We start from the raw sequence: 27,179 nt of genomic DNA, 5'->3' as shown, positions 1-27,179 counted from the left end.
TTTATTATTTTATAATAAATAAGGGGTTGGAGCGGGTGGGACACCGGGAGTGTGGCAGTGCACACACCGCTCTGAGTCCCGACTGCGGGCAGGATGGAGGGAAAAGTCCGGGTGAAGAAGTAATTGAAGATGAAACGCTGCTCTGGGAAGGGGGATAGAAAACATCCCTGTCTGCTTCCCCCGCACCGCGGCGGGTCTGCGGAGCACGGACGGAGCGAAGTGCGGGAAGCCGGCGGGATGGAAGGGCGGGTGTCCGCGGGAAGCCGGAGGGATGGAAGGCCGGGTGGGCGGACGGAGGGACGGAGGGATGCCCTTGGCGGGGGGCGGCCCCTCTCCCCTCCCCTCCCGCCGGGCCGGGCCGGGCCGGGCGGCTCCGCTCCCCCCGCGGGGCCGCTCCCGCCCCCGCTCCGCCGCCGCATTTAACGGGCTCGCTGCTGCCGGCCCGTCCCGTCCCGTCCCATCCCGTGCCGGTCCGTGCCGTGCCGGTCCGTGCCGTGCCGTGCCCGGCCATGGCGCGCCCGCTGCCGCTGCTGCTGCTGGCGCTCGGGCTCGCCGCCGCCGCCAAGTCCCCGTACCAGCAGGTCCTGCAGCACAGCCGGCTCCGCGGCCGGCAGCACGGGTAAGGGGAGGCAGGGAGGGGGGAAAAGCTCTTTTAAACCCTTTTACCCCCTCCGCTTGGCCGGGTCCCGCGGGGATGCGCCCGGAGCGGGCTCGCCCGGCCCTCGGGCTCTTTGTGCGGGCACCGTGCGGAGCTCTCTCGGTAACCGCTGCTTTCATTTCCTTCTCTTTCAAGCCCTGGTAACCTTTTTTTTTTTCTTTTTCGGTAACTTTTCCCCCTTTCCACCACGAAACTTAGTATTGCAGATGTCAGTTCAGACCCTCCAATGCTTCTTTATCAGTTTATCCCTGTTAAGGAAAAAGGGGATAAAAATCCCTAGATTTTGAGCCATTAAAGATTTTGTGGAAAGAGTTCTCGTTTGTAAGAATTTGTAAGAAAAAAACCTTCAATGTCTCTGGGGACTCAGCACCAACTTACTCTTTCACTGAAAACATCAGCTAGTCTTGGAAGTTTTCTTAACAAGAATAATCACTAATTTACTCATAAACCTTACAAGATAAGGCCTGTGGAAAAATGCATGTAGACCTCTCTTGCTTGATACACAGTCTATTATAGAATTAGTACTTTGTGTCTTCATTAATAGGCAGAAAACTAACCCAATGTTAATAGTTGTTCCCACTGTTTTTAAAGTTTATTAAGAATTAGGAATGGTGAAAGGATGAAAGAGCTTTCAGCTGGCTTCCATCTCTCGGGATGGTGACAGAGATTGAGTTGAAGCTTCTGTTTAAGTGTGTTGCTGGAAGCAGGGTCATGAAATGTTTTAAATTTAAAAACTCCCAAGATTTAAATATTGCAATTTGATACATTCTCTGGCAGGGATCTAGGTCAGGATTTATGACAAGGGATGTGCTGTTTGTATGCCTGACCAGGGACACAATCCAACAGGCAAATTCTGAGCTGATATTTATTTGTAATAGGTCAATAATGCCAGAATTGCAGTGATTTATGCAGAAATACAGTGAATCTTGTTCACCATCTCTGTGTCATGTGAAACTAAGTAAATAGTTCTGCTGATAGCCCTGAAGTTTGCTCAGGCTGAATAAGTTAGGGCAGTCCTGGTGTAAAGCAGTGCACTCAGCTCTGCAGAGAGAAGCTTGTTACATTACTCCCTGCGCAATTCCCAGAGGCACTGGGTAAGATGTGACTCTGGTTCACTCTGGTGCCTGAGATCTTTGGGAGACACAAGGAACTGGAATGCCAGAACTTCCATCTGGGTTGAGATAAACCCAGTGTAGCTGAGCACGGTTCTTTGTTCACTGCTCCCATTGTGATGGAGAGAGTGATTTTTACCAAGCTAACTTTTGAACATACACGCAATTTTGAGCGTTGATTAATGATGTGCCAAAGAGATACAGCAGCACAAAACCGGCCAAAAACCTCCTGGATGTGGGTTGTGTTGTGTTGCTTTGCAGGAGCCAGCTCCAGAGGGATGTGCAACCAGGACTGCCACCCTTTGCTGTGAGCATCCCCCACACCATCAATGCCCCTATTGAGCCGAGAGCGAGTTGGGAGGCAGAGCTTGGCTCTACAGCAAAACTTGTACGTCTTAATTAACTTTTTTTAAAATGAACCAGCTCAAGTCAGTGAGAGGAGCTCAAAAGTGCATAAGGAACGTTAACATTTGAAGATGAAAATGTAGGAGTGCTCTTCCCAAACCCAGCCAGCTTTGTGGGCACAACGCGATGCTGGGGAGCTCCATGGCCACAGCCATTGCAGGTATCTGGGGCTGTGCATTAACTCCTGCCTTTCTCAGCCTCTTCCCAAGGGCAGCCCCTGTCCCAGCAGCTCCCAGCTGCTGCTGCCAAGCAAAAGGCTTTGGCTGAAGGGGAACAATAGGCAGTTTTATCCTGGAGTCAGCGCGGCTGGCTGGGAACGGCATGGCAGAGGTGATGAACTCCAACGAGGAGAGGGAAGAGTGTTGACAAATTCATTTTAAGCCAGACTGGGCAAGGAACCAGAACATGCAATGCAGGGAGCCGCTACTACAGCGTGCCTGCGGGAATCATTGATAACACAGCCCTGAGTGGGGGTTTTTCCACACTGAGGAAAAACTGGAAAGATGTTTTCCCCCATAAGTCAGGGAGGGAGGAGCAGCCCCACAGAGCTGCAGTCCCGGGCAGGGAGGAGGGAGCAAGGCAGTTAAGTACTGTCCTGGAGGCACAAGGGTTTTCTTGGCAGGCTGCTCCTGGGGATGTGGGGGAAGTGATCAAACAAGTCCTTCAGTAGCCAGGCTTGTCAAGATGAATATTAGAGGGATTGTCCACTGCCGTCAGCCAGATGCTAAAATCGAGGCAAGGTTTGGAATTTCGATGTAATTGGAACCATATTTCGGCACGGCAGGGCCGGGTGGCCAAGGTGGGCTGAGTCAGAGAGCACAGACGTCTCTCTAAGTGATGATTTGGCTTGGAAGTTGCTGAGTCTGGGCCAGTTTGCACCAGCTGAAAGTTTGGTTTTGTGATTTCTAACTTTTTTTCAGTAGGTTTTTGCTCCTTGTTCCCCGCCTTATATACAGAAACTGAATGAAATCCTTTCATGAAGAAACAAGCTACCATTACTGGATGTGGCAGCAATAAGGGAAGCGATGAGCTGAGTCTCCCCGGGTCCCGCGGGTCCTCTCTTTCCCCTGGGGCAGGATGAAGGTGCCTGGGACACGCAGGGTCGGATGCTGCCTCCCCAGGCCCTGCAGCAGCCGCACAACAAAGGCTCATTGAAGGCAAGCCAGGCTCCCGCCGAGGCTGGCACTGGAGTCAGCCAGCTATGGGAGACCCTCAGGTTAATTCATGCTAATGATGGCAGGCTGGCCCGCTCTGGGATGCTGCTGAAAAGCGAGCACGGCCACAGGAGGACTTGGTGGTTGGGCTGCAATCTCTGCTTTTGTTCCTTTTGGGGGGCAAGCGGGCAGAGCCTCGGTCAGACACAGCGGGACACAGGCTGCTGCCTGTTCTCCTGAGCACAGCAACAAGACCTTCACAGGAGTATCTCCAGACCCCATCTGGAGTTTCGTTTGTGCAAATGAAAAATCCACCTTGGACAGCACAGAGCATTTCTGACAGGCTGAAGTGATGATTTATGTGTTTTGCTTAATTATCTGTTTTCCCTTCATCTGCTTGGCAGCCAATACTGTGCATACTTTTAGTGATGCTGCTGCAACTGGGACATGGTGGTGATGGTGGGAATAAAGCCTCAGCTGGGCTAAGCATCCTCAGCTTGCTTGAGCATTTGCTGCACCTCTGGTCAAGCCCAGAGGCAGTTGATGGCCTTGCAACCCAGATCCATAAATCATATCTTTTGTGCTGACCATGTTTTGCCTACACACGTGGCCAGGGCTGCTGGCCACAAACCACAGAGCTGGTGAGCCAGACAGAGCAGGGAAGTGCTGTGCTGGCCAAACCAGCAGCAAAGAAACTCCCAGCTCCAGCTTGACCACATCTCTGCTCATGGTCATACCACTTCTTAGAAAGCTGCAGGGCTGCAGTCAGCTCTCAGCAGGGTTACTCATACATGGAACACCAACCACAAGGTTTTTTGGCTGAGCAGGAGCTCTTGCTACATTATGAGCTGGTACAGCCCCTCTTGATCTGTGCTGTCGCATCTGGTGTGTTGAAACAGGGGAGGGCAGTGCCACTGCTCCTTTTCTCCTCATTCAGGTCCTTTTCCCCTCATGTCCAGAATTTGCTGAGTCTATCATATAGCCAAAGTTTTGGGTTTGGTGCAAGTCGTAGACTGATAAATATCTGTTTTATTTTTTATATGTCCTACACAATAAAATAATGGTTTCTTTTGCAATGATTTGTATTATTGCATAATTTCCCGGGTTTTAGCTGAGTTTTGAAGTAGCCGTTCACTATGGAAATTCTGACCAAAGGATTTTGACTTGATTTCTTTATATTTTGGTGAGCGGTGGAACATGGAAAAAAGTCAAGAATTTGTACTCAGTGAAGAAAGAGATGCTCTGGCAGAGTCAAGAAAGATCTCTTTCACTGCTTCCTCCACTTCACGATAATCACTGTAGGCCTGAATTGAGCAAGTTGACTTGCAGCTCTCAAGGTTTCCTCCCTTGCCATCCCAGTGGGGCTTTTCAGGCACTGTCAGGAGGGGTCTCTCTCTGTGCTGGGGGTCAGCATTGGCAGGAGGGAGGCTTACAGGACCCTCTTGTGCTCTGTTCCCTGCAGCCCCAACGTGTGCGCCGTGCAGAAGCTGATCGGCACCAACAGGAAATATTTCACCAACTGCAAGCAGTGGTACCAGAGGAAGATCTGTGGGAAGTCCACGTAAGTCCCTGAGTGCAAGGGTGTCCCCAAAGACCCCGTTGTGGAGGGGGGTGCTGCGGGGCAGAAGCAGGCAGCAGATGTGGGATGTCACAGCCCACGGTGTGTGTGTCTCGTGTGTCTGTGTTAAAAATCGTTTTAGCTTTTTACCCCCTGAGAAATATTTGTTTTTCTAAAACACTCTGATGTTAAGAATGAAAAGTGCCATGTAAACATAAAGCCTGATGGTTTATTCTAATTGCATTTCTATATATACTTCTATAGCTCTCTGTGCTGTAATGAAGTGTGGGCCAGATGTTTTCTAGTACTGTCTCCATGATCGGCTCAATGCTGTCTAGATTTGAGAAATAAAAAAGGGGGAAAAAAGGCAGCCCAGAGCTGATGGATATTGGAGAGAATGTAAAATTCATCTCCATCTGTTTGCTTTGGAAGGGAAAACAAATAAAAGCAAAGAGGTGTCAGCTTTAGCCAACACTCTCTGACTCCACCAGGAAAGTTAATCAGACTTGCAGGCCAATTCCACGTCTAACATTGCAAACAATAATATTCAAGTAGCTGTTGCATGAAGAATCTGTGTGAGCAGCCTCGGGACATTCTTTTGAAAGATGCAGTCAGCAGATAATTAAGGCTATGCATGCTTGACTATCTGCCAGGCAGTAGAGCAGGAGCAGAGAATCTTTTTCCTTGCTGTAGTCCAGGCTGGGCTTTTGGACTCCCTTGCTGGCCCACAGCATGGGCCATCCCAACACCCAGGATCAGTGCAAAGATTCCCTGAGCTGTGGGATCAGAGCTCTGGGTCAGGTCTCATCCTGGATCTGCAGGGTCAAGAACAGAGAGAAGAAAATCATCTCATTCATTTCCCTTATGGCTCGGTGTAAATTGTAATTAAATCTACAGCAACATGCTGTTCTTCCCTGGAGATTTGGGTTGCCATCACTGGTTTAGCTGTGACACCTGGCTGTCAGGATTCATGTGTGCTGTTGGTGTGGGGAGGAAGGAAGCAAACCAGGAGTCATGGCTGTGCACAGCTTTTGGCCTTTCATTGTACTTCACATGAATTTGCCCCAAGGAGGAAAATTCTGTACTTTAGGCGGATGTATTGCTGGCTGTAACATGTAGCGTGCATGTACCATTGTTTTCCTTATGTCCAGTTGTCTTTTCAGGGAAAAAGAAAAGGAGAAGCAATATTGTAAAAACAAGCAACCAGATCCCCTGCCCTCAATTATGCAAACAAAATTTTGGGCAGGCTTAGCTTGGATGATTAGAGTTCAGGCTGTCATCTTGGCTGAATAATGGCGCTTCTTGACATGAAAAGGACAAGGTTATGGCACAGCAATATGGTCTCATCGTTGCCTTTCCTGATAACAGAGTAGCTCACTATGTCTCCAAAGAAAACACTACTCAGCTGTGGATGTGGGAGGGTTTTGCTGCTCTGGTCACTGAAAGGCAAAGCATCCAGCCATGGATTTCTTTAGCTCTGAAGCAAGTGAGAAACTAACCTTACATAAACCAAGTGTGCAGCTGTATTTGGCACAGACAAACTCATGCACTTATCTCGAGGAGGAGGTGGAATAACTGGGATCTGGCAGTATTTCATTATTTCATTTGAGGAGAACTCTTTCATTTGGGGTGAACTCTGCTACCTCATTTTCTCTGCTTTTACCCAAGTGTCTCACCCAGTGATGCATCACTGAGAGAAAAGCACACAGACCATTAACCTGCCTGTTAACCTATGAGGTAATCTTTCCATTATCCACAGAATTTGCTCACTATTCTTTGCTTTACATCATCTCCACAATGGGTGTTATTGTCTTCTCCCAGTCATTCCTGAGCCTGGGCCCTGCTTTCTCCTTTAGCAGTGCTGGTGCAGAACAAAGGACACGTGCCTTGACTCAGATTTTCCAGGGGACCATGGGACAGCTCTGATTACAAATGTTTGCTTGTGATGGCTCCCACTGGACGTGGTGTGCCTGGCATATGGAAGCAATCAGGAGTCATTTGGGCTATAAAGGACAGGATGCATTATGCTGTAGCAGTCAAATTCCTACAGCAGTGTCAGGAGTCCGATGCTGCGCTCAGGTGTCAGAGCCCAGGAGATCAGGTGGGCACAGCTGATGGTGCTCAGCATGAACTCCAAACTGGCCCCTCCTGTTGGACTGAGCTGGTCCTTTGGAACCAGCTTTGAGAGGTTTCAAGAATACTCTTAAATCCTAGGAAAAAAACAGGATTTGGCAAATTTATCATAAGTGGCTGGATCCAGCCTTTGCTTGGGATCTGTAGTCAGCTGTTCCCCCTAAAGCTGTGTGGGTGCTCCTCTCACATGCAGGGGGATCCCCCATCAGCCCTGGGGGAATGGTGGAGCTGCATAAGCATGGTCATTTTCTCCTCCTCCTGAAAGGTTTTGGTAATCTTTCCATTATCCACAGAATTTGCTCACTATTCTTTGCTTTACATCATCTCCACAATGGGTGTTATTGTCTTCTCCCAGTCATTCCTGAGCCTGGGCCCTGCTTTCTCCTTTAGCAGTGCTGGTGCAGAACAAAGGACACGTGCCTTGACTCAGATTTTCCAGGGGACCATGGGACAGCTCTGATTACAAATGTTTGCTTGTGATGGCTCCCACTGGACGTGGTGTGCCTGGCATATGGAAGCAATCAGGAGTCATTTGGGCTATAAAGGACAGGATGCATTATGCTGTAGCAGTCAAATTCCTACAGCAGTGTCAGGAGTCCGATGCTGCGCTCAGGTGTCAGAGCCCAGGAGATCAGGTGGGCACAGCTGATGGTGCTCAGCATGAACTCCAAACTGGCCCCTCCTGTTGGACTGAGCTGGTCCTTGAGAGTTTTCGAGAATACTCTTAAATCCTAGGAAAAAATCAGGATTTGGCACATTTATCATAACTGGCTGGATCCAGCCTTTGCTTGGGATCTGTAGTCAGCTGTTCCCCCTAAAGCTGTGTGGGTGCTCCTCTCACATGCAGGGGGATCCCCCATCAGCCCTGGGGGAATGGTGGAGCTGCATAAGCATGGTCATTTTCTCCTCCTCCTGAAAGGTTTTTCCCACCTGAGAACAGCAGTCCTGGGGAGGAGACACTTGAGCCATCTCATCTACTTCACTCTTGACTGGGCTGTTTTCCTCTGTATTTGCTTAAAATGTCACTGGTGCCAGAAGCTGTATGTGTGTTGCAGGTGAAAATGCCTGGCTCTAGGACAATAGGTTTGACTGCTTTGGTTTCTTTCCCTTTCCTGCTCGGAGCACCTTTTCAAACAGGTACTGGGAGGGAGGTCAGTGAGGGAGCAGGAACTGCTGAGGAGCGAAGCCGAGCTCCTGCAGAGCTGGCTGTGAGCAGAGAAATTCACCCCTCAGCAAGGAAGGCAGAACAGTTGCTGCACACCTGCAGCATAACTTCACTCCTTGTGGAAGGGTCACATCCTGCATCAGGAGGCTTGGAGTGACTGGAGCAGCAAGGAAAGCCAGCCTGAGAACCACAGCTGTGCTTGGGCTGCAGCCTTGGCTCAGCGTGCCTCACCTTTGGGTGCTGCACAGGCACCTGGGGAGCAGCAGGTGCTGTGCTGAGCTCCTCCGTGGCTGCTGGCACAAACAAAGGACTTACACCTCTCTGGGGAGACTGGGGGCTTTCTGGATTTGATGCTTGGGAGGCATTTTCTGGCCCACAGAGGTGGTGTAACTCCAGTGAGGCTGTTTGTGCACAATGGAAATTTTAATTCATGCATTAGAAGAAGACTTCTACCTCTTTATCTCTCTTTATCTGCCTTTTTTTTTTTTTTAATTTGTTTTTCTCTGCTCACACAGTATTGGCTCACACAGTTGTGGAGAAATTAGGTAGAGGATTTATGTAGAGTTTTTATCTTTGCTGATGAAATGAGATAAGATAGTTGGCAAGAAGTCTGACACTGCTTTGATTTCAAGGAGCCCTGAGACAAAAGTGTTTTGGTAATTAGGTAACTTTCCACTGTTGGTTATTCCAAAGTTAAAGAAGTAGTCCATTCAGAGTATATTTTCATTATTTTGCCTGTGTATTTTATATTTTTCTCCTTCCCTTGTGCACTGGACTCATTCTTCCAGAACTGGGGTTGCAATGGAACACATCCCCACACATGGTTTTGTCTTGGGAATGAAGACAACTCATAAATTTTAGTTTAGATTATTTTTTGAGGAATAACCCATTAATGGATTCCTTTTTTTTTCCCTTTTAAATTAACTTTCCTTTTTTTCATGTGTGTTGTACTTTCCTCAGTTTAGAAAAAAACTATTGGCCCTTATTTTACAAAAACAAAACATATGGGCTTTATTACAGGAAATTATTACAAATGGATTTTTTCCACTAATATATGCCTAAGCTTATTTTTATTACCTTGAAAAATGCACTTTAAATTTAATTTCAGCTCCTAAGAATGCAACAGCAGTGGAACAATGACTAATAAAAGCCTAAACTAAAGGAGCTTGCTTCTACAGGCAGACACAAATACACATTAAAGAAATAGTGTTTCAAAACCAGAGGCAAAAAAACTATAGATTTGACTTGAAATTACTCATTGAGGAGGTCAGGAAACTGTGGTTGAGGCGTTGCAGAGTGGATGACAAATGCTCTTTGTGTGAGGGCAGTGCTACCCTCACCCACAGCATCCGCCGTGTCCCGGTGCAGGGGCTGGGCCAGGAGCAGGCCCAGAAACAGGGATGGACTGGGCAGTTCCAAAGGCTTCTGTGCAGAGCCCACGGTGTGGAGAGTGTCTGGGAGGTGCTCAGGGGAAGTTCTCCTCCCTGGGCAGCAGAATGTGGCTCTCAGCCAGCTGGAGCAGGACGAGCCCAGAGCAGCCTCCCTGCCCCATGGATGTGGGGGAAGGCAGCACTGAGATGCAGAGCATCCTTCAGCCACGGCTCTGCTGCTCCTCTCTGAGGGCTGGAGGTGGCTGCAGGACCAGCTGGGGACATGCCTTGGGCCCACTTCTGAGCAACTCCTTCAATGGTGCCTTTGGGTAGGCTTCTGTTTCCACAGGTCCACCAGCCATGGGAGGCCAAATGCCTGAAGCTGAAGCTGTGAAGCTATGTTTTATAACCCTCATCTCTGGCTCCTTGTTGGTGCCAGCCCTTGGCTGAGCACCTCGGTGTTCTCTGTGTTCCTCTGGCCTTTGCAGCAGTTTGCCAGAGCTCGGGATGGTGATGTGCCAGAACTCTAGGTGATGCTGGAGGCCACCTTCAGTGCGAGAGTGAGACAGGGGACTTGAGGGAGTCCCTGCCCAAGTGGAGCTGGCCCTGTTTCTGCCCTGGTGCTTCTTGCCATGAGCTTCCCTTGCTGCTGGAGATGCCCACAAATGCAGTGAAAAGCAGGAGGTGCAGTCACAGAATCACAGAATGGTTTGGCTGGGAAGGGGCTTTAAGCACCATCCAGTTCCATCCCCCTGCCATGGGCAGGGACATTTGACCAGGTATCTGACCCTTCCCAGTGCCCTCCCCTCCTGGCAGGCACCAGGGGCAGCTCTGAGCCAGTGTGCCACAGGCTGTGTGCATCCACGTCCTGTTCCTTTGGAGCAGCTCATTAATCTCCAATTGATCTATAAGTGAAGATTTTAAAGCCTTCGTCAGCACTTTGGAATGATTTCTCTTTAATCAGCTCTTCATCTTTGATTACAGGTCTGAACCAAGGGAACTGTCTAGACTGGATTAAGTTTCTAGGGTGAAAAAAAGAAAAATTGGAGGTAGGGCAGGGAAGTGGTGGGGGAAGAAAGTGTGTGTTTCCAATGAACACGAGACAGGGGGGCTGGGAAAGCAGAGCAGCAGGGTGTTAAGATCTCCAGTAGTCAAAGGAAGGGATTGCTTTAGGCAAACTCTTTCCCACATGGAATATATAATGTCTAGACAATCAGTCTGGGTTTGGTTTGTAATTCTCTTAGGAAACCATGACACAGAATTTATTTGCTTCTGTCACACAAAAGCAGGTATTTGTTTCACTTTCTGGCTCTTAATTACCTCGAAGAATTCCCTATTAAACCCCAGGCATTTCTACTGTTTGTTAAAATGATGACAAATATCTGAAGCTGGAGGATTTTCTCCTCTCTTTGGGTGAGTGTGCTGACCCTCAGCAATACAGCATCCTACTTGTCTCAAATTCAACTAGGAGCACAGAGGAAATGCTTGTCATTGGGAGCAACACCTATTCCCTGGCTCTCTCAGCCCATCAATCAGGTGGCCTTGTTACTTTCACACCAAGCATAGAGCAAGAGGTGAAAGAATCCCCTGGGAAAAATAAGCAGGCAACTTCTGGATTGATCTTTTTTCTCTTTTCCTTTTTTCTTTTTTTTTTTTTTTTTTTTCCCTCTTAATATCAAGCCATGTTCCCTCAAATGGCCACCTTTGAGAATCAGATGATTGTTTCCCATTGAGCTGCAGCTGATGGATGCAGTTTTCAGGCAGCTCTTGCTTATTTAGGGTATGCACATTGTCAGGACAGCCCAGGGTGGTGCCTCTGACCCCCTTGGTTTTACAGGGGGAAAGTGCTGCCAGTCAGAAGGAAGTGCTGCTCTGAGGCTGCTCACAGGGACACAGCTGTGCTGTGCTACTGCCCGGGCTGCCTGTGGATGCGCATCCCACCACTGGTGGAATTTCTCCTTGCAGGGCTTTTCCCAAGTCCTTATGCCAATGCACATATCTGAGAGCAGGGTTCTCCTTTCCCTCCAGGTCTGTCTTGTGGGTTTTACCATAAGTTAGCAAATAATTTCTGGTGGTGGACAGAAGCAGGGTGAAATGAGAGGGAAATGCTTGGCTGGTTTGGTCAAACAGCCACGGTGGAGCTGCGGGTGTTGCCTGAGCAGTGATGAGATGTGACAGCAGCAGTCAGCCGAGGAGATCCCCAAATCCCATGGGAAATGGGCCCAGATGAACCAACACTGGCAGTCTTGTTGGGGCTGTGGAATCAGTTTCCATCCACTGTTTGTATAAAGTCTCCTGGAAAGTGTATTTTTGAAAAGAAATTGTGTCTGCTTTTGTTCTGTGGAGAAATTGGCAACATGCAGCCCTGAAGGCGATAAAAGTGTGGTCAGTCTTTTGTTGCAGTCTGTATTTCTAATGAAGAATCTGCTTGGAAACAACCCCAATATGGATGGACCCAGAATGTTGTCAAATAGAGAAAAAGCTGTGAGACACTGCTGGTTAATCTGCTGTATCCATCTCTTATTGCAGAGTAATCAGTTACGAGTGCTGTCCTGGATATGAAAAAGTTCCTGGAGAAAAAGGCTGCCCAGCTGGTAAAAACATGTTTGACATTTTTTAGACTTCTTAAAATTATACAGCTGCCTAGTAAAGGGAAATGTTAGAAAATTGCCCAAAGTGGATTTGATTTTTTGCAATTTCTGCACAATATTGCCATGAACAAGTCCAAAATGGACTCGGTGGAGCACCAGCCAAGAGTCAGATCAGCTCCAAAGCATGCTAAATGTTCCAAACAATTTAGAACCTTGGATGTAATTGAACTTAATCGAGCATGGGAAGGCCATAGGGAACTACTTATTCCAGCAAGTAATATATCTGTATTGGAAAGTCAGTTCAGAGGAATGGCAGAGTAATAGCCAGCTCTGCCAATCTCTGCTCATTTTTATTTTCATAGATTCATAGGGTGGTTTGTACTGGAATGAACCTTAAAGATCATCTGGTTCCAACCCCTGCCATGGGCAGGGACCTCTTCCACTAGACCAGGTTACTCCAAGCACCATCCAAACTGGCCTTGAACACTTTGGCAAGCATGGGGTTAGCAAACTTTTATTTAGGAGAAAATGCAGTTGATATTGGGGGGGAATAAACTGGGTTAATTGAAGAAAGCCATATTCTGCTTTTGCTTTCAGAACTTCCACAAAAGTCTAATGGGTCCAAGTTAACCACATGGGCTGGTACACATGGTCAGTGGACACTGAGACCAGCAGTGTCCAACACCAAATCCCAAAAGCCTGAATACAAACAGGATTGGCTGAAAGCAATCAGTATCTTTGCTTGCCTAAATCACAATTGTATAAATGCAGAATAAGTCCATTCAAACTTGCAAGAATACAGTAGATCCTGGATTACACTGCTGTAATTGAGGGTGAAGCTGTCAGGCTATGATTATTTATTATCTAATTATTGAACAGACACCAATCCCCTGGTGTGCTTCATTTCCCAGTTCTCACCAGCTATGCTTTAATTCAGACAGAAGGAGGAATGATGTTTTTGGGAACTTAACCTTCTCTTCTTTCAGCTCTGCCACTTTCCAACATCTATGAAACCCTGGGAGTAGTTGGGTCTGCCACCACACAGCTCTACTCCGACCGCTCCAACCTAAGGCCAGAAATCGAAGGACCTGGAAGTTTTACAATTTTTGCTCCCAGTAACGAGGCCTGGGCATCCTTGTCTGCTGTAAGATAATTCCTCTGCTTTCTCCTCTTCCTCTGATTTTCCCTAGTGGAGATCCAGCTCTGCAGGGGTCTGGCAGGATAGGGATAGTACTGATAGAGGAAGGACTGTGGATTTCCGGGATGGTTTTCATTGCACTGGTCCATCAGCTCCAGGACTTTGCTTCTGAAGCATCCCTTCACCAGAGAGATGTGGATGTAGAAATCCCCTCATTCAGTTTTCCCTGCCTGTTGCCATTAGAGATTGAACTGAAACCTACAGCAAGAAGCTTCCCATCTCTTACCAGTTTTCTTGTTGACCCTTACATCACCATTCTGGTTGTTCTTAATTTGTACAAATAGCCAGTCCCAGCTGGAGCCTCAGTAATTCCCACATAACTGTGTCCCATGCTCAATTAGATATACATTTCTTTACATTCATTTTGATTTTCTCTTTCCATGTCTTGTGATATTTTCACTCCTGAAGTGGTCACTGCTGTGCTGCTGCTGCTCCCATCCAGTTGAACATCCCTGTAAACAAGAACACTACCAGGGCAGGGAGGGGGGATATTTATAGATCTCTCCACTGCCAAGCCTCTGCCCCAAATGCCCCAGCAGAGCCCCTTGCAGGGATGATGCTGTTGCGAATGGTCTTTTAGTGTATTTGTCAGTGGCCCTTTTGCCTTACTGCTCATTTCAATGCAACGATCCCACTCTGGAGATGCAATCATCCCTTTGTGTGCCAAGGACTGGGTGTCAGAGCTCTTGGCTGCTTTTGTATGGCAAAAGATAAAGATTTGAGAAAGCTGAGCTCTTAATTTACACAAATGGCATGAGGCTGAATGAATCACTTAATATTCATGCCCACACCCCCACCTTGGGAGCACCCTGGGAGCAGCCAGACCTCCTGGTACTCTCTAAGAGATGCTAATTGCACTCAGTACTGAAGAATTGATTTTTCTGATTTTCAGGAAACTCTGGACTCCTTAGTGAGCAACGTTAACATTGAGCTGCTCAATGCCCTCCGCTACCACATGGTGGACAAACGGGTCCTCACAGACGACCTGAAACACGGCACCACACTCAACTCCATGTACCAGAACCTGCCCATCCAGATCCACCACTATCCCAACGGGGTAAGGCCTTCACAGAGCCACGCTGGCTCAGGCTGGGAGGGACCACAGTGGGACACCTGGCCTGACCTCCCTGCTCAAGCAGGGTCATCCCAGAGCACATGGCACAGGATTGTGTCCACATGGTTCTGGATGTTTCCGGTGAGGGAGGCCCCACACCCTCTCAGGGCAGCTTGTTCAGTGCATGCTCACCTGCAGTAAAGCTCTTCCTCATATTAAACCTACCCACAGCAGGCTTGCTTTCCAGCTGCCTTCCAGCTCCTACACTGTCCTGGGACCTCCAGGACTCTCTAATGCTTAGGCTGACAGCTATTGAATTAAGATACATACTATGAAGGAGTTTGAAATTGATATTTTTAAACAGATGGTTTCCTCAATGCTGTTGCAGCCCATGCTGCTGTGTAATTCTTCTTGCCCAAGTATTGGTTCTGGCTTATTTTCTTAGTCTTGAGGGTAGAAAAAACCACTGATGATTTTCAAAGCTCTTTAAACTTTAAATATTTCAAATATTCTTGATAGAACATTCTCACTTTTGGTGGGTATTTAAGGAAATACAATTCCTGCTCTTGCTGACTCAATGCACACAGCATTTGAAATAGAAATAGAAAAGCAGCAGAGGCTGCTTTACCTTCTGGTTTTAGTGCATGTAACACCCCATGGGTCTTTCCTTCTACAGATTGTGACTGTGAACTGTGCCAGGCTGTTGAAAGCTGACCACCACGCCACCAACGGAGTGGTTCATGTCATCGACAAAGTCATCGCCACCACCACCAACACCATCCAGCAGATCATTGAGACTGAGGACAGCCTGGAAACCCTTCGGGTCAGTCAACACACGGCTGCTCCAGGTCTCCTTAAAGATGCTCAGGCAGCCCACCCCCAATGAATTGTCCTGAAGAGCTTTGCCATTGTCTTGGGCTGTGACCTTGGAGCTGCTGATGAAATCCTTCTACCAATGTAGCTCCTTTTGATTTAGGAATAGAAGCATTTGCTATCAGTGCAAGTAGGGTTTTAAATAAATAATTGCCACCCTTCTATGGCTGCTCAGAAAACAGAGACTAAATCTGTCTCCTCACTCTTGTAGGGGAGTCTTAGCCTTAGGAGATATTAACTGTTCCAATTTGATGTGTCCTGATTTATTTGCCTTGGTATTTGCCAAATTAAGGAAAATGCACAGGGGATTTGCAGTTAGCCAGATGTGGGTTCTGATCTGAATTATTCACTGGAAGTACTGTGAGCCTTTCCAGGCATATCTGGGTATTTGAACTAGCTCTCAGTCTTGCCAAAAAAAGGGACTCTTGTACTCAAATTTCTGGAACACCAGAGAACCATGGTGCTGGATCAAATTTATAAATGGACCAAAGTGCTGAATGAAGCTATTCAGGACTTTTTCTAAGTCCTCTGAAATTATAAAAGCTTAATAAGTCTGGCCCTTAGTGTGTCCCTGGACAAAGTTTCTGACCTTTGTATTCTGGCTGAATGTGTTTTTCCCTCTCTCCTCATTTTTGTGAAGACTGCTGTGGCTGCATCTGACCTCAGCAGCTTGCTGGAAAGTGAAGGCCAGTACACACTCCTGGCTCCGACCAACGAGGCCTTTGAGAAGATCCCACGAGAAACACTGAACAGGATCCTGGGAGACCCAGAAGCCCTGCGGGGTAAGTGCCTGTTTATTGAGGCCATTGAGAGACTGAAGAGTATTTTTCAGTTCTTCTCAATTTTTTTCTCAAGGACAAGTCAACAGCTCCTTGATACGCTCTGACAATAGTTGCAGTGAACAGATGTGACAGAGTCCATCTTTTTGAGCTGGACAGCCCAGCTCCCTTTGCTTGGAGATGTGTAGACATGGCAGGAGTGGCATCCAGATATGGATGAGGGAGTTGAAGCAGTCCCTTTCCTGAGTTTTCTTTATCACTTTTTGAGGTGGTGATTTCTACTGATCCAGCAAGATGCAAGAAAAGTAAAATCTAATCAATGTAACTTCCCCTGACAAGTGAGTCGAGTAGGCATATGAAACCTTTTGGAGTTGGCAAAAGTGTATAAAAGTGATTCTTTAGGCATTTCTATTTCACAGGCTGTGGAATTGAAATTAGCTCAATTTAAAATGACTGCATTTTATGGAGTACACCCTGGCCATGGAACAGGACCCCTGAAAGCTGCAATACTTTCATAGCTGGTTTTTGCAGCTCAGTAAGGCATGCTTCTGTCTCACAGACCTGCTGAACCATCACATCCTGAAGTCAGCCATGTGTGCTGAGGCCATCATTGCTGGCCTGACCATGGAGACCCTGGAAGGAACCACCTTGGACGTGGGCTGCAGTGGGGAAGAGCTGACCCTCAACGGGAGGCCCATCATTGCCAACAAGGATGTCCTGGCAACCAACGGCGTTGTACATTTTGTTAATGAGCTGCTGATCCCAGACTCAGGTACCGGTGCCTCTCTGCAGTGTTCTTTCAGCTGCCTGTCTTTTGTCTGTTTTGCCAAGGAAATCCTGGATTTAGAGGGCATATCCATGATGAGTGGATAACCTTTAATGCAAGGTTACTATGTGTTGCTTTTCTTTTCAGCTAAGACTGTGTTTGAGTTGGCACAAGAATCTGAAGTTTCCAAGTCTACAGACCTTTTCAGACAAGCTGGGCTCAGTTCTCATCTAACTGGCAGTGAGCAAGTGACCCTCCTTGCCCCAGTGAATAATGTGTTCAAAGGTAAACCAGGGATTAAATCCCTTTCTTCCATCAGTTTGGGCCACAGATCTCCTTCAAACAGTTTTCAGCCAAATTTCAGTGCACAAGTATGCAAATCCTCTCTCAAAGGCCTTGAGGCAGTGGCATCCAGGTTTACAATTTAAAACTGATGTGGATAATGCTCTGTATTTGAATGGTTTTTAGTGTCTCAATAGCCATTTTAAATTAATCACTGGTTCTTTCCACACTTTCTGCTGCAGATGGACTCCCTGTTATTGACAGCAACATGAGAAACTTGCTTCTGAACCACATTGTTAAAGACCAGCTCTCCTCTAAATATCTGTATCATGGACAGAAACTGCAGACTCTGGGGGACAAGGAGCTGAGAGTTTTTGTGTACCGCAATGTGAGTCCTTCCTGTGCTGTGCTCCCCGGGGCTGGGTGATGCTCAGCATTCTGACGCTACAGCTATCATGTAAAAAGGGCAAGTGAGCACTGTGGAAAGCACCAACATCTCTCTTTTGAAGCATATTCTAATGAAGCCTTCTTTTCTGCGATTGTGTTTGCAGAACCTGTGCATTGAGAACGCCTGCATTGCTGCCCATGACAAGAGGGGAAGGTTTGGGACCCTCTTTAGTGTGGACAAAATGCTGACTCCCCCGACTGGCTCAGTGATGGATGTTCTCAAGGCAGACCATCGCTTCAGGTGACCTTTCTGCTCTTCCCAAGTGCCAGTTATAATCAGAAGAGCTGCCAAAGCAGTTCCTATTTATTATGGGTCGTAGTCATGAAAATGTATACTTTTTTTAGCATAGAAAAATCATCCAAAACCATGGTGTCTCTAAATTATGAGGGGTGAAACTTCAAATAACCCTCGATCAACTGTGAGCCAAGAGTAAGTGGTTTCCTTAATACCACAAGAATCTGGCTCTGAAGCCATCTCTGCCCACCAGATCCACTGCAGCCAGACCTCTCTGACTCCCCATACCATCTAGTCCCCATGGAGTCAGCACTCCCAGGTTGCTTTGCCACTTCTCAGGTGTTCTGGTTGGACCCCACAGGTTCATTTCCTCCCTAATCACCATTTTGGCTATTTGATTTTCTGGACCCCAGCAGGATTTCACAGTTGTAACTCCCCAGCTCTCTCTTGAGCCCAGCACTCAGCTGACCAGTGGAGCGGTTTGCAGTAAAGCATTTGATGCATGTTTGCTTTGCAGTACCTTGGTGGCTGCAATCCAGTCTGCAGGGCTGACAGAGAACCTGAACAGGCCGGGAACCTTCACGGTGTTCGCCCCCACAAACGAAGCTTTCCAAGCCATGCCCCAGGGGGAGCTCAACAAGCTGCTGGGTGAGCATCTCCAGAACATCTGAGTGATGAGCTGCTGTGTGTGACTGCTGTGATACCAGGAGGAATGGCCAAATTTCTCTGTTATATGTCATTCCTTGGCTCTGTCTGTTGGAAGCATGAGCTTCCTACCCAATGGAGTTGTGTGAGCAGAAGCTGAGGATGCAGAGAGGCACTGAATTCCACAAGGGGGGTTTATGCTGCCTGTGTTCTTGGAAGACATGTTTGTAGTGTGTGTTACAAACTCACTGTGATTTTAATTTGGCTGCAGTGGTGGTCTAATTGAGATAACTCCCAGATATTTCTAAAAGAACCAGTGAGGCCCCTGCCTTTTTCAAGCATGAAAGAAATGAGAATGTGACTCTTGACAACACAGGATCAGGGTGTCTGCAGTAAATTTTGCAAAGAGAAGACACAGTCCACATACAGCCTCAAGTTACGCTGTATGAAATTTAAGTAATAAAAGGCTGGGGCTGTTTCTCCTTCTCCATGTACATGGACAAAGCAGGAGGTCCAGTCTAATCCTGGGAAGCCAACAATGTACATTCTAGCTCAGACAAAGACCAGTATCCTGAAAAGCAAAGGCATGCAGGCTGGGTGTGGAAAAAAGCACGGGAATGTTTAATAACTCCCTTCTGGATAAGCAGCATGATCTTTTATTTTGTTCATGTTGAGAACTGGTTGTGGCTGGAAACAATGTCAGGTATTTGAATGTAATGTCTTCTTGTCATTAAAACCCAGCCAAACATTGACATCATAATTTGGGAAGCATTTGCCCATGGTAGCTGGTTATCCTTTTAAGTGCAGGGATGAGGAACCAGTAATATCAATCCAGTCTTATGCTTAACATATAAATATTTCAGAAGTGTTTTGCAGCCATTGCAAATGGCTGCAGGAATGAAGATTCCCAGATGCAGACACTTCAGATGTTCTTTTCTCACACAAATGTTTAGCTTATGCCTCTGATGAAGAAGTGGATTGTGCTGGCGAGGATGTGCAGAGTGAACTGTGGCCACCCTAAGGAAAACCATAATGGAAAAAAGCTTGCATACAATCTTTGAAAGCATTGAAAGAAAAAGTCCCCCTTGCTGAGGGAGCTGCTCTGTGCATGGAGACCACCTTTGCACTAGCTGTCTGTGGGGCTTGTCAGTGACTCTGTCTGTCTGTGGGGCTTGTCAGTGACCCTGTCTGTCTGTGGGGCTTGTCAGTGACCATGTGTCCTCTGAAGGAGAAGATGAAGAAGTGCTACTGGCCTGAGCTGTGCATGTCACCACCTCTTCTGGAAAGTAGATGGTGCAGGGAAAGCACCTTATCGTCCTAAAATCTGCTTCAAAGCACAGCTGTATGAGTAGAGACTCCTTGGGGTGGTATCAGGGCATCATCCATGACACATTAGTGTCACTTCTCCTGCACTTGTCCCCTTCCTACCCAGCTGTGAGGATTGTTGCCAAGTGACACTGGCCTTGGTGACATTTGAAAATACCAGAATGCCCTATCTGCTTCCTTATTTCACATGGGTCTTTCCCACCCCATCCCAGACTTCCTTGGGAAGTGAAAGCAGCAAGAGAAGCAGGTTCATTCCGAGAAGCAGGTTCTCACTTGGCACATTGAGAGAATGAGGGATGAGAAGCCAGGAAAGAGAGAATTCATGTGTAGGGCAGGCTTGGTAGGTACCAAGGTGGGACACTGGGTGTGTCTTTCTGGGGGGCAGGCTTGGTAGGTACCAAGGTGGGTGTGTCTTTCTGGATTTGGGAACCTGACCTGTCCAGGCAGGAATGGCCTTAATACCCTGACCAGGTCCTTTTGCCTGCTTTTTGGTTTGGTTTATTTTTTCAATTTTACGTTGTTTCTTCATGCTTCCAGGAAATTATGCATTTTCCAAGTAATTCCATTCCAGCATGTGAAATATAGGACGCAAGTGCTGGTGCTGGTTTGCAGATGTGAAGGTTTTCTTCCCCCAGGTAATGCCAAGGAGCTTGCCAATATCCTCAAGTTCCACGTGGCTGACGAGATCCTGGTGAGCGGCGCGGTCACTGCCCTGGTGAGGCTGAAATCCATGCAGGGGGACAAACTGGAAGTCAGCATGGTGAGTCCCCTCACATGGGCTTCTGGGGTCAGCAGGGCTGCCCAGTGCTTGGCTGTCTGGGCATGAACCAAGGCACGTCTGTGCTCCTTGGGGTGGTGTGGGATCCATGGTCCCACCCGTGTTTTCTGGGCTCCACTGGAGGGACTGTTGCCGTTGTTCAATTCAACAAGCTGGAAGTATGAAATGTGGTTTGCTTCAGCTTTCTCCCCAGAAGACCAGTTGTGAATGATTTCCAGGAGCTGCTATAAATTTAACCCTGAGTCATGGGGGTAAAAACATAAATAAATGAAATGAAAAGGTTGTTCAGCTAACATATCTTTTTGTGTGATGAAAATGATCTCTGCATGGGCTCCCTTAGCACAGCAGAGTTTATTTAGATATATAATTTCATTTCAAAAACTCTGCACTACATAAGAGAATGTAGAATCCTCTACTGAGGAAAAAAATATTTCAGAAAATAAGCAGTCTATGCACTCTGTGCATAAGAAAACAGGACAAAAATGGAAGGGACTGTGTTTCCAGGTGCACTGAATTGGCCAGCGTGCACCCTGGACTCTTGCCATGTCCAGTCCTGCTCTGCCCTCTCCTGATCCCATCTCCACAGCCATCCTGCTGGTGGATGTGCTCTGCTGCCATGGGACAGCATTCCCAGCCAGTTGCACTGAGGAAGTCCAAAGCCTGCCAGCCATTCCAGGACAAACTGCTCAGGCTATAATTTGTCTTTATATTCTCCTTAATTGGCAAGAGGAATGAAAATGCCTTCAACCATCCAGTAAATGAATGAATGCAAAGTGAAGGGTTTTTTTAAACAACATTGGAAATTACAGAAGATTCTCATCTTCCCATCCAGTAAATGAATGAATGCAAAGTGAAGGGTTTTTTAAATAACATTGGAAATGACAGAAGATTCTCATATTTTACATTTTTATATTTTCTTTTACTGAACAGAAGAACAACGTAATACATATCAACAAGGAGCCTGTTGCTGAAAGTGATATCATGGCCACAAATGGTGTCGTTTATGCTGTGAATTCTGTCTTACAGCCACAGGGTAGGTCCATGGTGAGAAATGTCCAGAGCAACCTTGTCACAGCAAAACTGCTTTGGGAGGGACTGGGGACACGGGGGAATTGCTTCAGTTTGGTGAGGAGAGATTAGTCTGTAGTGGGATTTTCAGCAGAAAATAGTGGAAGGAAGCAGCCTGCATGCTCTGACAAGCATTTCAATGCTCTCCATGTCCCACCCTTAGCTTCAAGGCCACAAGAAAGAGGTGATGAGCCTGCAGATCCCGCATTAGAAATCTTCAAACAGGCATCTGCATTATCCAAGGTAAAAACCTCACACTGCAGAACTGCTGAAATTGCATTTTGGTAATAATTATTGGAAGATCATGTCACATTCACGTGCTGACTACCAAGGAAAGTGAGTGTATGTGTTTCATGGAATGATCCATCCTCTGGTCTTGCATGATTTAATAATATAAGAAATAATAATACATTTTGCAACACAAAGATTCAGTTTGCAGCACACTGTGAATGTAACCTTGGCATGGTACTATTATATATCAGCTTCCAATAATGAAGACTCATCCATCCATAGCTTTTGGAGACTAAGGATAACTATATTGACATACAAACTGTTCTTATGGCTGTTGGAGTGTTGCATTTATGCAAACCCTGTGCTTTCTTTCCATGCAGGTTTCTCAGAGGAATCCTCGACTAGGTAAAACAATTTCTCCAGCTCATCTCTAATTTCCATTGTGTCCTCCCATCCCTTAAAGAGGTTTCTCCTGTTCTCTTGCTCTAAGCAAGATGTAGCATGACTGAGGGGAGAGGGGCAGGGGGATGCTTTGTGTCTGCCCACCCAGCTTTGCTCTTCTCCCTGGCAGCCCCTGTGTACTCCCGGATACTGGCGAGGATGAAGGAGAACGCGGGGGGATTCTGAGCCTGTCGTGAGCAGCCACAAGTCAGTGCCTCCATCCCATCCACTCCAGCTGACAGCTGAAGAGAAGGACAGAACCCTTTTCAAAAACCAAATGCCACCCTTAAATTTATTTTTCTTTGCAATGAAATGGATAAGAAAAATGAAAAGCCATATATATGTATATATTTTAAGACCATTTTTTATTTGGTTTTGAGTTCCCAGACCAATTTGTTTGGTTTTGACTTCCCAGACCAATGAAATGTTTTGAGGTTTTTTGTTTGTTCTGTTTAATTTTTGTTTTGTTTCTTTTTTAAATAAAATTATTCTCCAACTTTCAATGTTTTGGGCTTGATAGGTACATCCAAGGGCCTTTTATTTTTTAAACAAGCATGTCCTTCCTTCTTCCCTTGGATTGTAAAAGTCATCCATGAAATTCTGATCTGCAGGCTTTTAACAAAATTCTCTCTATTGACATTGAGAAAATTGCATAGTTATAAGCTATGGTTTGAAGTATTCTTTTTTTTTTTTTTTTTTACTGGGGTCTTTTTTTTGTGCCTATGGGTTATAACTGTGCTGCATTTTGTTTATGAGATTTGAAATGAGAGTTCTCCCTGGCTGAAGCCTTCCAGTAAATGATTCATTTTTAATAATGGTTGTTTTTTAATAAAAATTAAAAATAAAATCAAAAATATAAATACGAAAAGTGATGACAGTGCTTGGTTGGGTTTTTGCTGGGCTTGAATTCCCTGATGGCACCAGGTGATCAAACCTGAGCACGGGGAAGGAGGGGAATCAGATTTGGCTGGATCAACATTGATAGGCCCAATAGTTACTTGAGTGGAAGGGCAGAACATTTCTCTCTCTGATCCTGGCCTGGCATCATTTTTTGCTGGTGCTTTCATGAGCAGTCACTGTCACTCTCCAAGGAGCACAGGGCAGCCATGCACATCCTCCCAGCCACTTTTCTGGCAGCTGGAGCTCAGTGCCACCTTCTGTGCTGCCAACAGCATTTACTCCCCATCTTTAGAGTCCCTCCCTGGTAGTTATTACCTTGGTGAAACCCAGGAGCAGGAGGCAAAAAAGAGAAAGAGAGTGTCAAGGGCAGAACACAAAAGACTCAGGTTGTTTTGCTTGCTCTGGAAGAGAAATACCCTGATAGTTCTCCTTCTATTAAAAGCCCAAACTGAAATCCCACATGCTCGGAGTCATCTGCATAACTCAAATGTGTGAAAAATACCCAGCTCCTCTTTTAGCTCTTCTTTTATTTCTCTTCTTCACTACCCCTCGCCCCACCCCCCTAATTTTTCTTTGTTATTTTTTTGGCATGATACAGTCCTGGTATTTCAGGCTGAGGAGGAACATTTTCAGCCATCTGATCCCAGCAGCCCAAGGCAGAATGGTTGTATCAGGGGATTGGATTTTGGGGGAGGCTCAGCTTCTTCCTGTCAAACTAATTACTGTTCCTTCCAAAGCCTGAGAAAGAGGGAAAGCCATGTCAAATCTGCTCTGTTTTATTTTCTCTTCCTTGATGCTTCATGATTGAGAGATATAAAGTCTTCAAAACTTGGAAGGGTGAAAAGTAGGTCTGCTCCTCATCTAGGTGAGTGCCCCTTGTTTATAGCTTCTTGGCATCTGCCTTGGTGACTAATTGTTTCATTGCAAAATGAAGCCACTTGAGTAGACAGGAGCAGGGAAAACTGCTTAGATGAGCTTAATACACAAAGCAGTCCCATCTGCTGAGACAACAGTTTTCATCTCCTGGAAGTTCAGCCCTGGCTTTTCACTCCATGGTTCCTGGGCAGCTATTAGGATGTGTGGTGATGGAGTGATGGTCTCCTTTGTGCTTTTTGTATGTATTTGGCTAGGCTTTTGCGGGATCACCAGGTTTATGAGTCCTGGCTGTTTCCAGTAGATAGAGGTGCATTATCCTTTCAATCCAATTCCCTTTTTGCTCTCTCCTGTTGCTTATGCTCCCTGGTCCTTTGGCAGTGCTCCCAGGTCCTTTGGCCTCACTCCTGCTGCCTGTCCTGTCCTCTGAGCTGCTGTGGGGTGCCAGCAGCAGCCCCCACAGTGCTCTCCCTGTTGTGTTGGCTCTGTCATTTCCCTGGGATCCTACAACCTGGGAAGCCATCACAGGGTGCCTTCCCACAGGATTTTGGTGTATCCAGGTTACAGCTCATGGTGGAAACTCTTGGGAGTTCTTAATGCTTAACCCTGCTCCAAACAGATATCTCACCCCTCTGTGTTCGGGGAGGGATGCACGGATGGATTTGATCAGTGGCTGAGCTGTCTGAGCTGATCAGTAGGGACTGTATCCATTGCTTCCATTCACTGACACTTTGGGGATATTTTTCCCCATGGATTTGTCACTGTGCCTTATCCAGTGATGTGAGGGTGAGTGCTGCCAATAATTCCACCAAGGGGAGCGAGATGTTAATGTTTCAGCCTTCACGGGGTGCCCAGGGATGAAGCAACAGGAGAGCAGCTGAAAGATGGGGAAATGAGGGGTGCTGAAATGATGGGAATAAAAACTTATCTGTCATTTTCTAAATAAATATTTTAATTTTTTTTAATATGATAAAAGGTGGAAGTGAAAGGAAGAAGGAAGTTTCTGGTGCTGAGGCAAAACATAACTTCCCTGGGGAAGTGCGGGCCAAGGGGCAGAGAGCTCCCATGGGCCCAGCTGGGTGTGGGAGCCTGAGGGATGTCCCAGCCAAGGGCTGTGGTGTGATGGAGGAGCTGGAACCCCCCTGGGTTCCTGTCCCCTCCCAGAGCTGCAGGAGTCCTCAGATAACAACACTCAGGGAAGGGGAGCAGCAAAGCCCCCTTCAGAAACTGCTGAGTGAGGGTCGGGGCAGCCTTGGGGTGAGCAGCATTTGGGATTGGCCTTCAGTGACAAACAGCACTGGGGTGCTCAGCACAGAGCCATACTGCACCAGGGGATTTTTGGTGTCTCTGTGTTGTCAGAGTATTTCCACATGAAACCCAGCCTGTGGTTGAACGTCACCATGACCTTGAACCACGTCTGTGCTCCACGGGAACTCCCTTCAGGACTGGGGCAAAAGCAGTAAACGGAGACCAAATAAGAGTCTTCTGGAGGAAACTTTTGCTTTCCCCTCCTTAAGAGTCAAAAGTGTTTTTCAAATGAAAATTTGCAGGGATGTGCAGCTGCCCTTGTTTATTTTTTAGAATAATGATTCCTTCATTTGCAGCAGTTCCAGTTAAGCAAAGTAATTAAATGCATGCAGAAGTCCATTTAGGAAAAATACAGTTTTAAGTGTGTGCTCTCTGTCCCAAAATGATGCCAGCGTGGCCAGGCTGCTGCTCGTGGGTCGCTCCTGTGCCAGAGGAGCCCCAGTGCTCTCCAGGGCTGGAGCAGTGAACAGAAGGTGGTGCCTCTGAAGGGCTGGAAAAGCAAATGTTGTCTGCAAAATCCTGTGTTTTGAAAAGCTTCATGTTGTGGTTTTGCTCATTTACATCTTGAGATATGAACCAGAGGTGCTTTTCTTCTAGCAAACTGCTTTGCTATCTGGCAGCCTTCTGCAAAGATATTTAAGGCAGGAGGAAAAGCAGCGCTGAGCTTTGTTCCGAGGGAGATCTCACATGCAGGGCTGTAGTGGAAAACACGTGTTCCTCCAGTGTCAGGGGGATCTGGGAGCTCTGTGTGCTTGGCTAAGGAAGGAGGTTTGGAGCTGACCTGCCCCGGGTGCTGGTGGGGGAGCCAGGCTGGGAGGGCTGCGGGGCGGGCGATGGCAGCTCTGTGCCTCGGCGTGGGAGCATGGAAAGGCAAAAGCCTCTGCTCGTGTCAAAGGCCAGGCAGAGCCTTGAGTGAAGCCAAGGCAGCTCAGCCAGATGTGCTGACCCCTGGAAGGGGTCACCTGGAGATGGGGGAAGCCACCCATAGGCTGTCACTGGAAAACTCTACTCCTGCTCTTCTGCTGTAGGGAAATTCTTGCTTCTACAAGTGATTTATTGGAAAGTTAGCTGGTGTCCCAGGAGGAGCAAAGAGAAAAAACAATGGTGAAAGACAAGCTCAAAGGAGCAGTTGGGATCAGAGGCATTCAGCTGTGGCTCAGGCAACTCTTGCATTATTTTGTTTTTCTTTGGAGTCCATTTTGGAGACACATTTGAGAGATTTTTCAGAAACCTGTAAATTCTCCAAAGAAAAATATTTAGGGGGACCTTCTTTCCAACAGTGAATGATCCCTTACTGTTTTGTAAGATTTTTATGATCACTTTGCAAAAGCTCAGCACTTTTCCTAGAAGAAGTCAGTTGGTGCAGGGGCAGAGGGCAGCAGGGCCTGGTGAGCCACGCACTGTGCCACGTGAAGGCATCTCCTGCTAAGGGAGAATATTCTCAGGATTTGTTTTCACCTTCTGGAAAGGAAGGTGACAGGAAGGGCTGGATTACTGGATGATGCCATTCATGACACTGAAAAGCTCTTTACAGAATTGCCATGGCTGACCCATGCACATCTGTCCTGCTACGCTTACCCTTGACTTTTCTGCAGCTTTTCAGAGGGCTTGGCTGCCTCTGGCTTTTGACTTGCCTGTTCTTTCTCTGTTCAGCATTTCCAAGGGGACTTCATCTGAATTTGGAAGTCACCATTTCTTTCACATGCAGCTTGTGCATCAAGCCCTATTAGCTGGCAAATGCAAAACTCATTCTATTTTAATTGCTCCTTCTGGGAGAAGAATCAAGTCCTCCTGTTTGGAAAATAGTTGTGCAGAAGCTGAAGGCCGTC

The 27,179-nt window shown here is 47.0% G+C and overlaps 1 protein-coding gene across 1 annotated transcript; it reads left to right on the top strand.

The window, feature by feature from the left end:
- Nucleotides 1-462: 462 nt before the first annotated feature.
- Nucleotides 463-23,131, top strand: TGFBI (transforming growth factor beta induced). Its single transcript, XM_041397633.1, has 17 exons — nucleotides 463-619; nucleotides 4,792-4,890; nucleotides 12,085-12,149; nucleotides 13,133-13,290; nucleotides 14,237-14,401; nucleotides 15,075-15,221; nucleotides 15,912-16,053; nucleotides 16,610-16,822; nucleotides 16,964-17,101; nucleotides 17,341-17,486; nucleotides 17,650-17,786; nucleotides 18,298-18,428; nucleotides 20,387-20,511; nucleotides 21,460-21,562; nucleotides 21,761-21,840; nucleotides 22,209-22,233; nucleotides 22,400-23,131. Exons 1-17 carry the CDS (start codon nucleotides 510-512, stop codon nucleotides 22,453-22,455), a joined length of 2,040 nt encoding a protein of 679 aa, XP_041253567.1. The 5' UTR covers nucleotides 463-509; the 3' UTR covers nucleotides 22,456-23,131.
- Nucleotides 23,132-27,179: the final 4,048 nt, after the last annotated feature.

The sequence above is a fragment of the Onychostruthus taczanowskii genome, unplaced genomic scaffold (assembly GCF_017590055.1).
Source record: "Onychostruthus taczanowskii isolate IOZ18803 unplaced genomic scaffold, ASM1759005v1 scaffold14, whole genome shotgun sequence".
NCBI classification, from domain to species: domain Eukaryota; kingdom Metazoa; phylum Chordata; class Aves; order Passeriformes; family Passeridae; genus Onychostruthus; species Onychostruthus taczanowskii.
Note: the sequence above shows the minus strand (reverse complement) of the source record. Positions and strands in the feature narration are given on the sequence as shown.

Excerpts from the sequence above, each read along its gene's own strand:
- TGFBI (XM_041397633.1), top strand. The coding sequence starts at position 510 with ATGGCGCGCCCGCTGCCGCTGCTGCTGCTGGCGCTCGGGCTCGCCGCC. Across the intron at positions 18,429-20,386 it reads GGAGCTCAACAAGCTGCTGG|GTAATGCCAAGGAGCTTGCC; the intron begins GTGAGCATCTCC and ends TTCTTCCCCCAG. Across the intron at positions 22,234-22,399 it reads TCAGAGGAATCCTCGACTAG|CCCCTGTGTACTCCCGGATA; the intron begins GTAAAACAATTT and ends TCTCCCTGGCAG.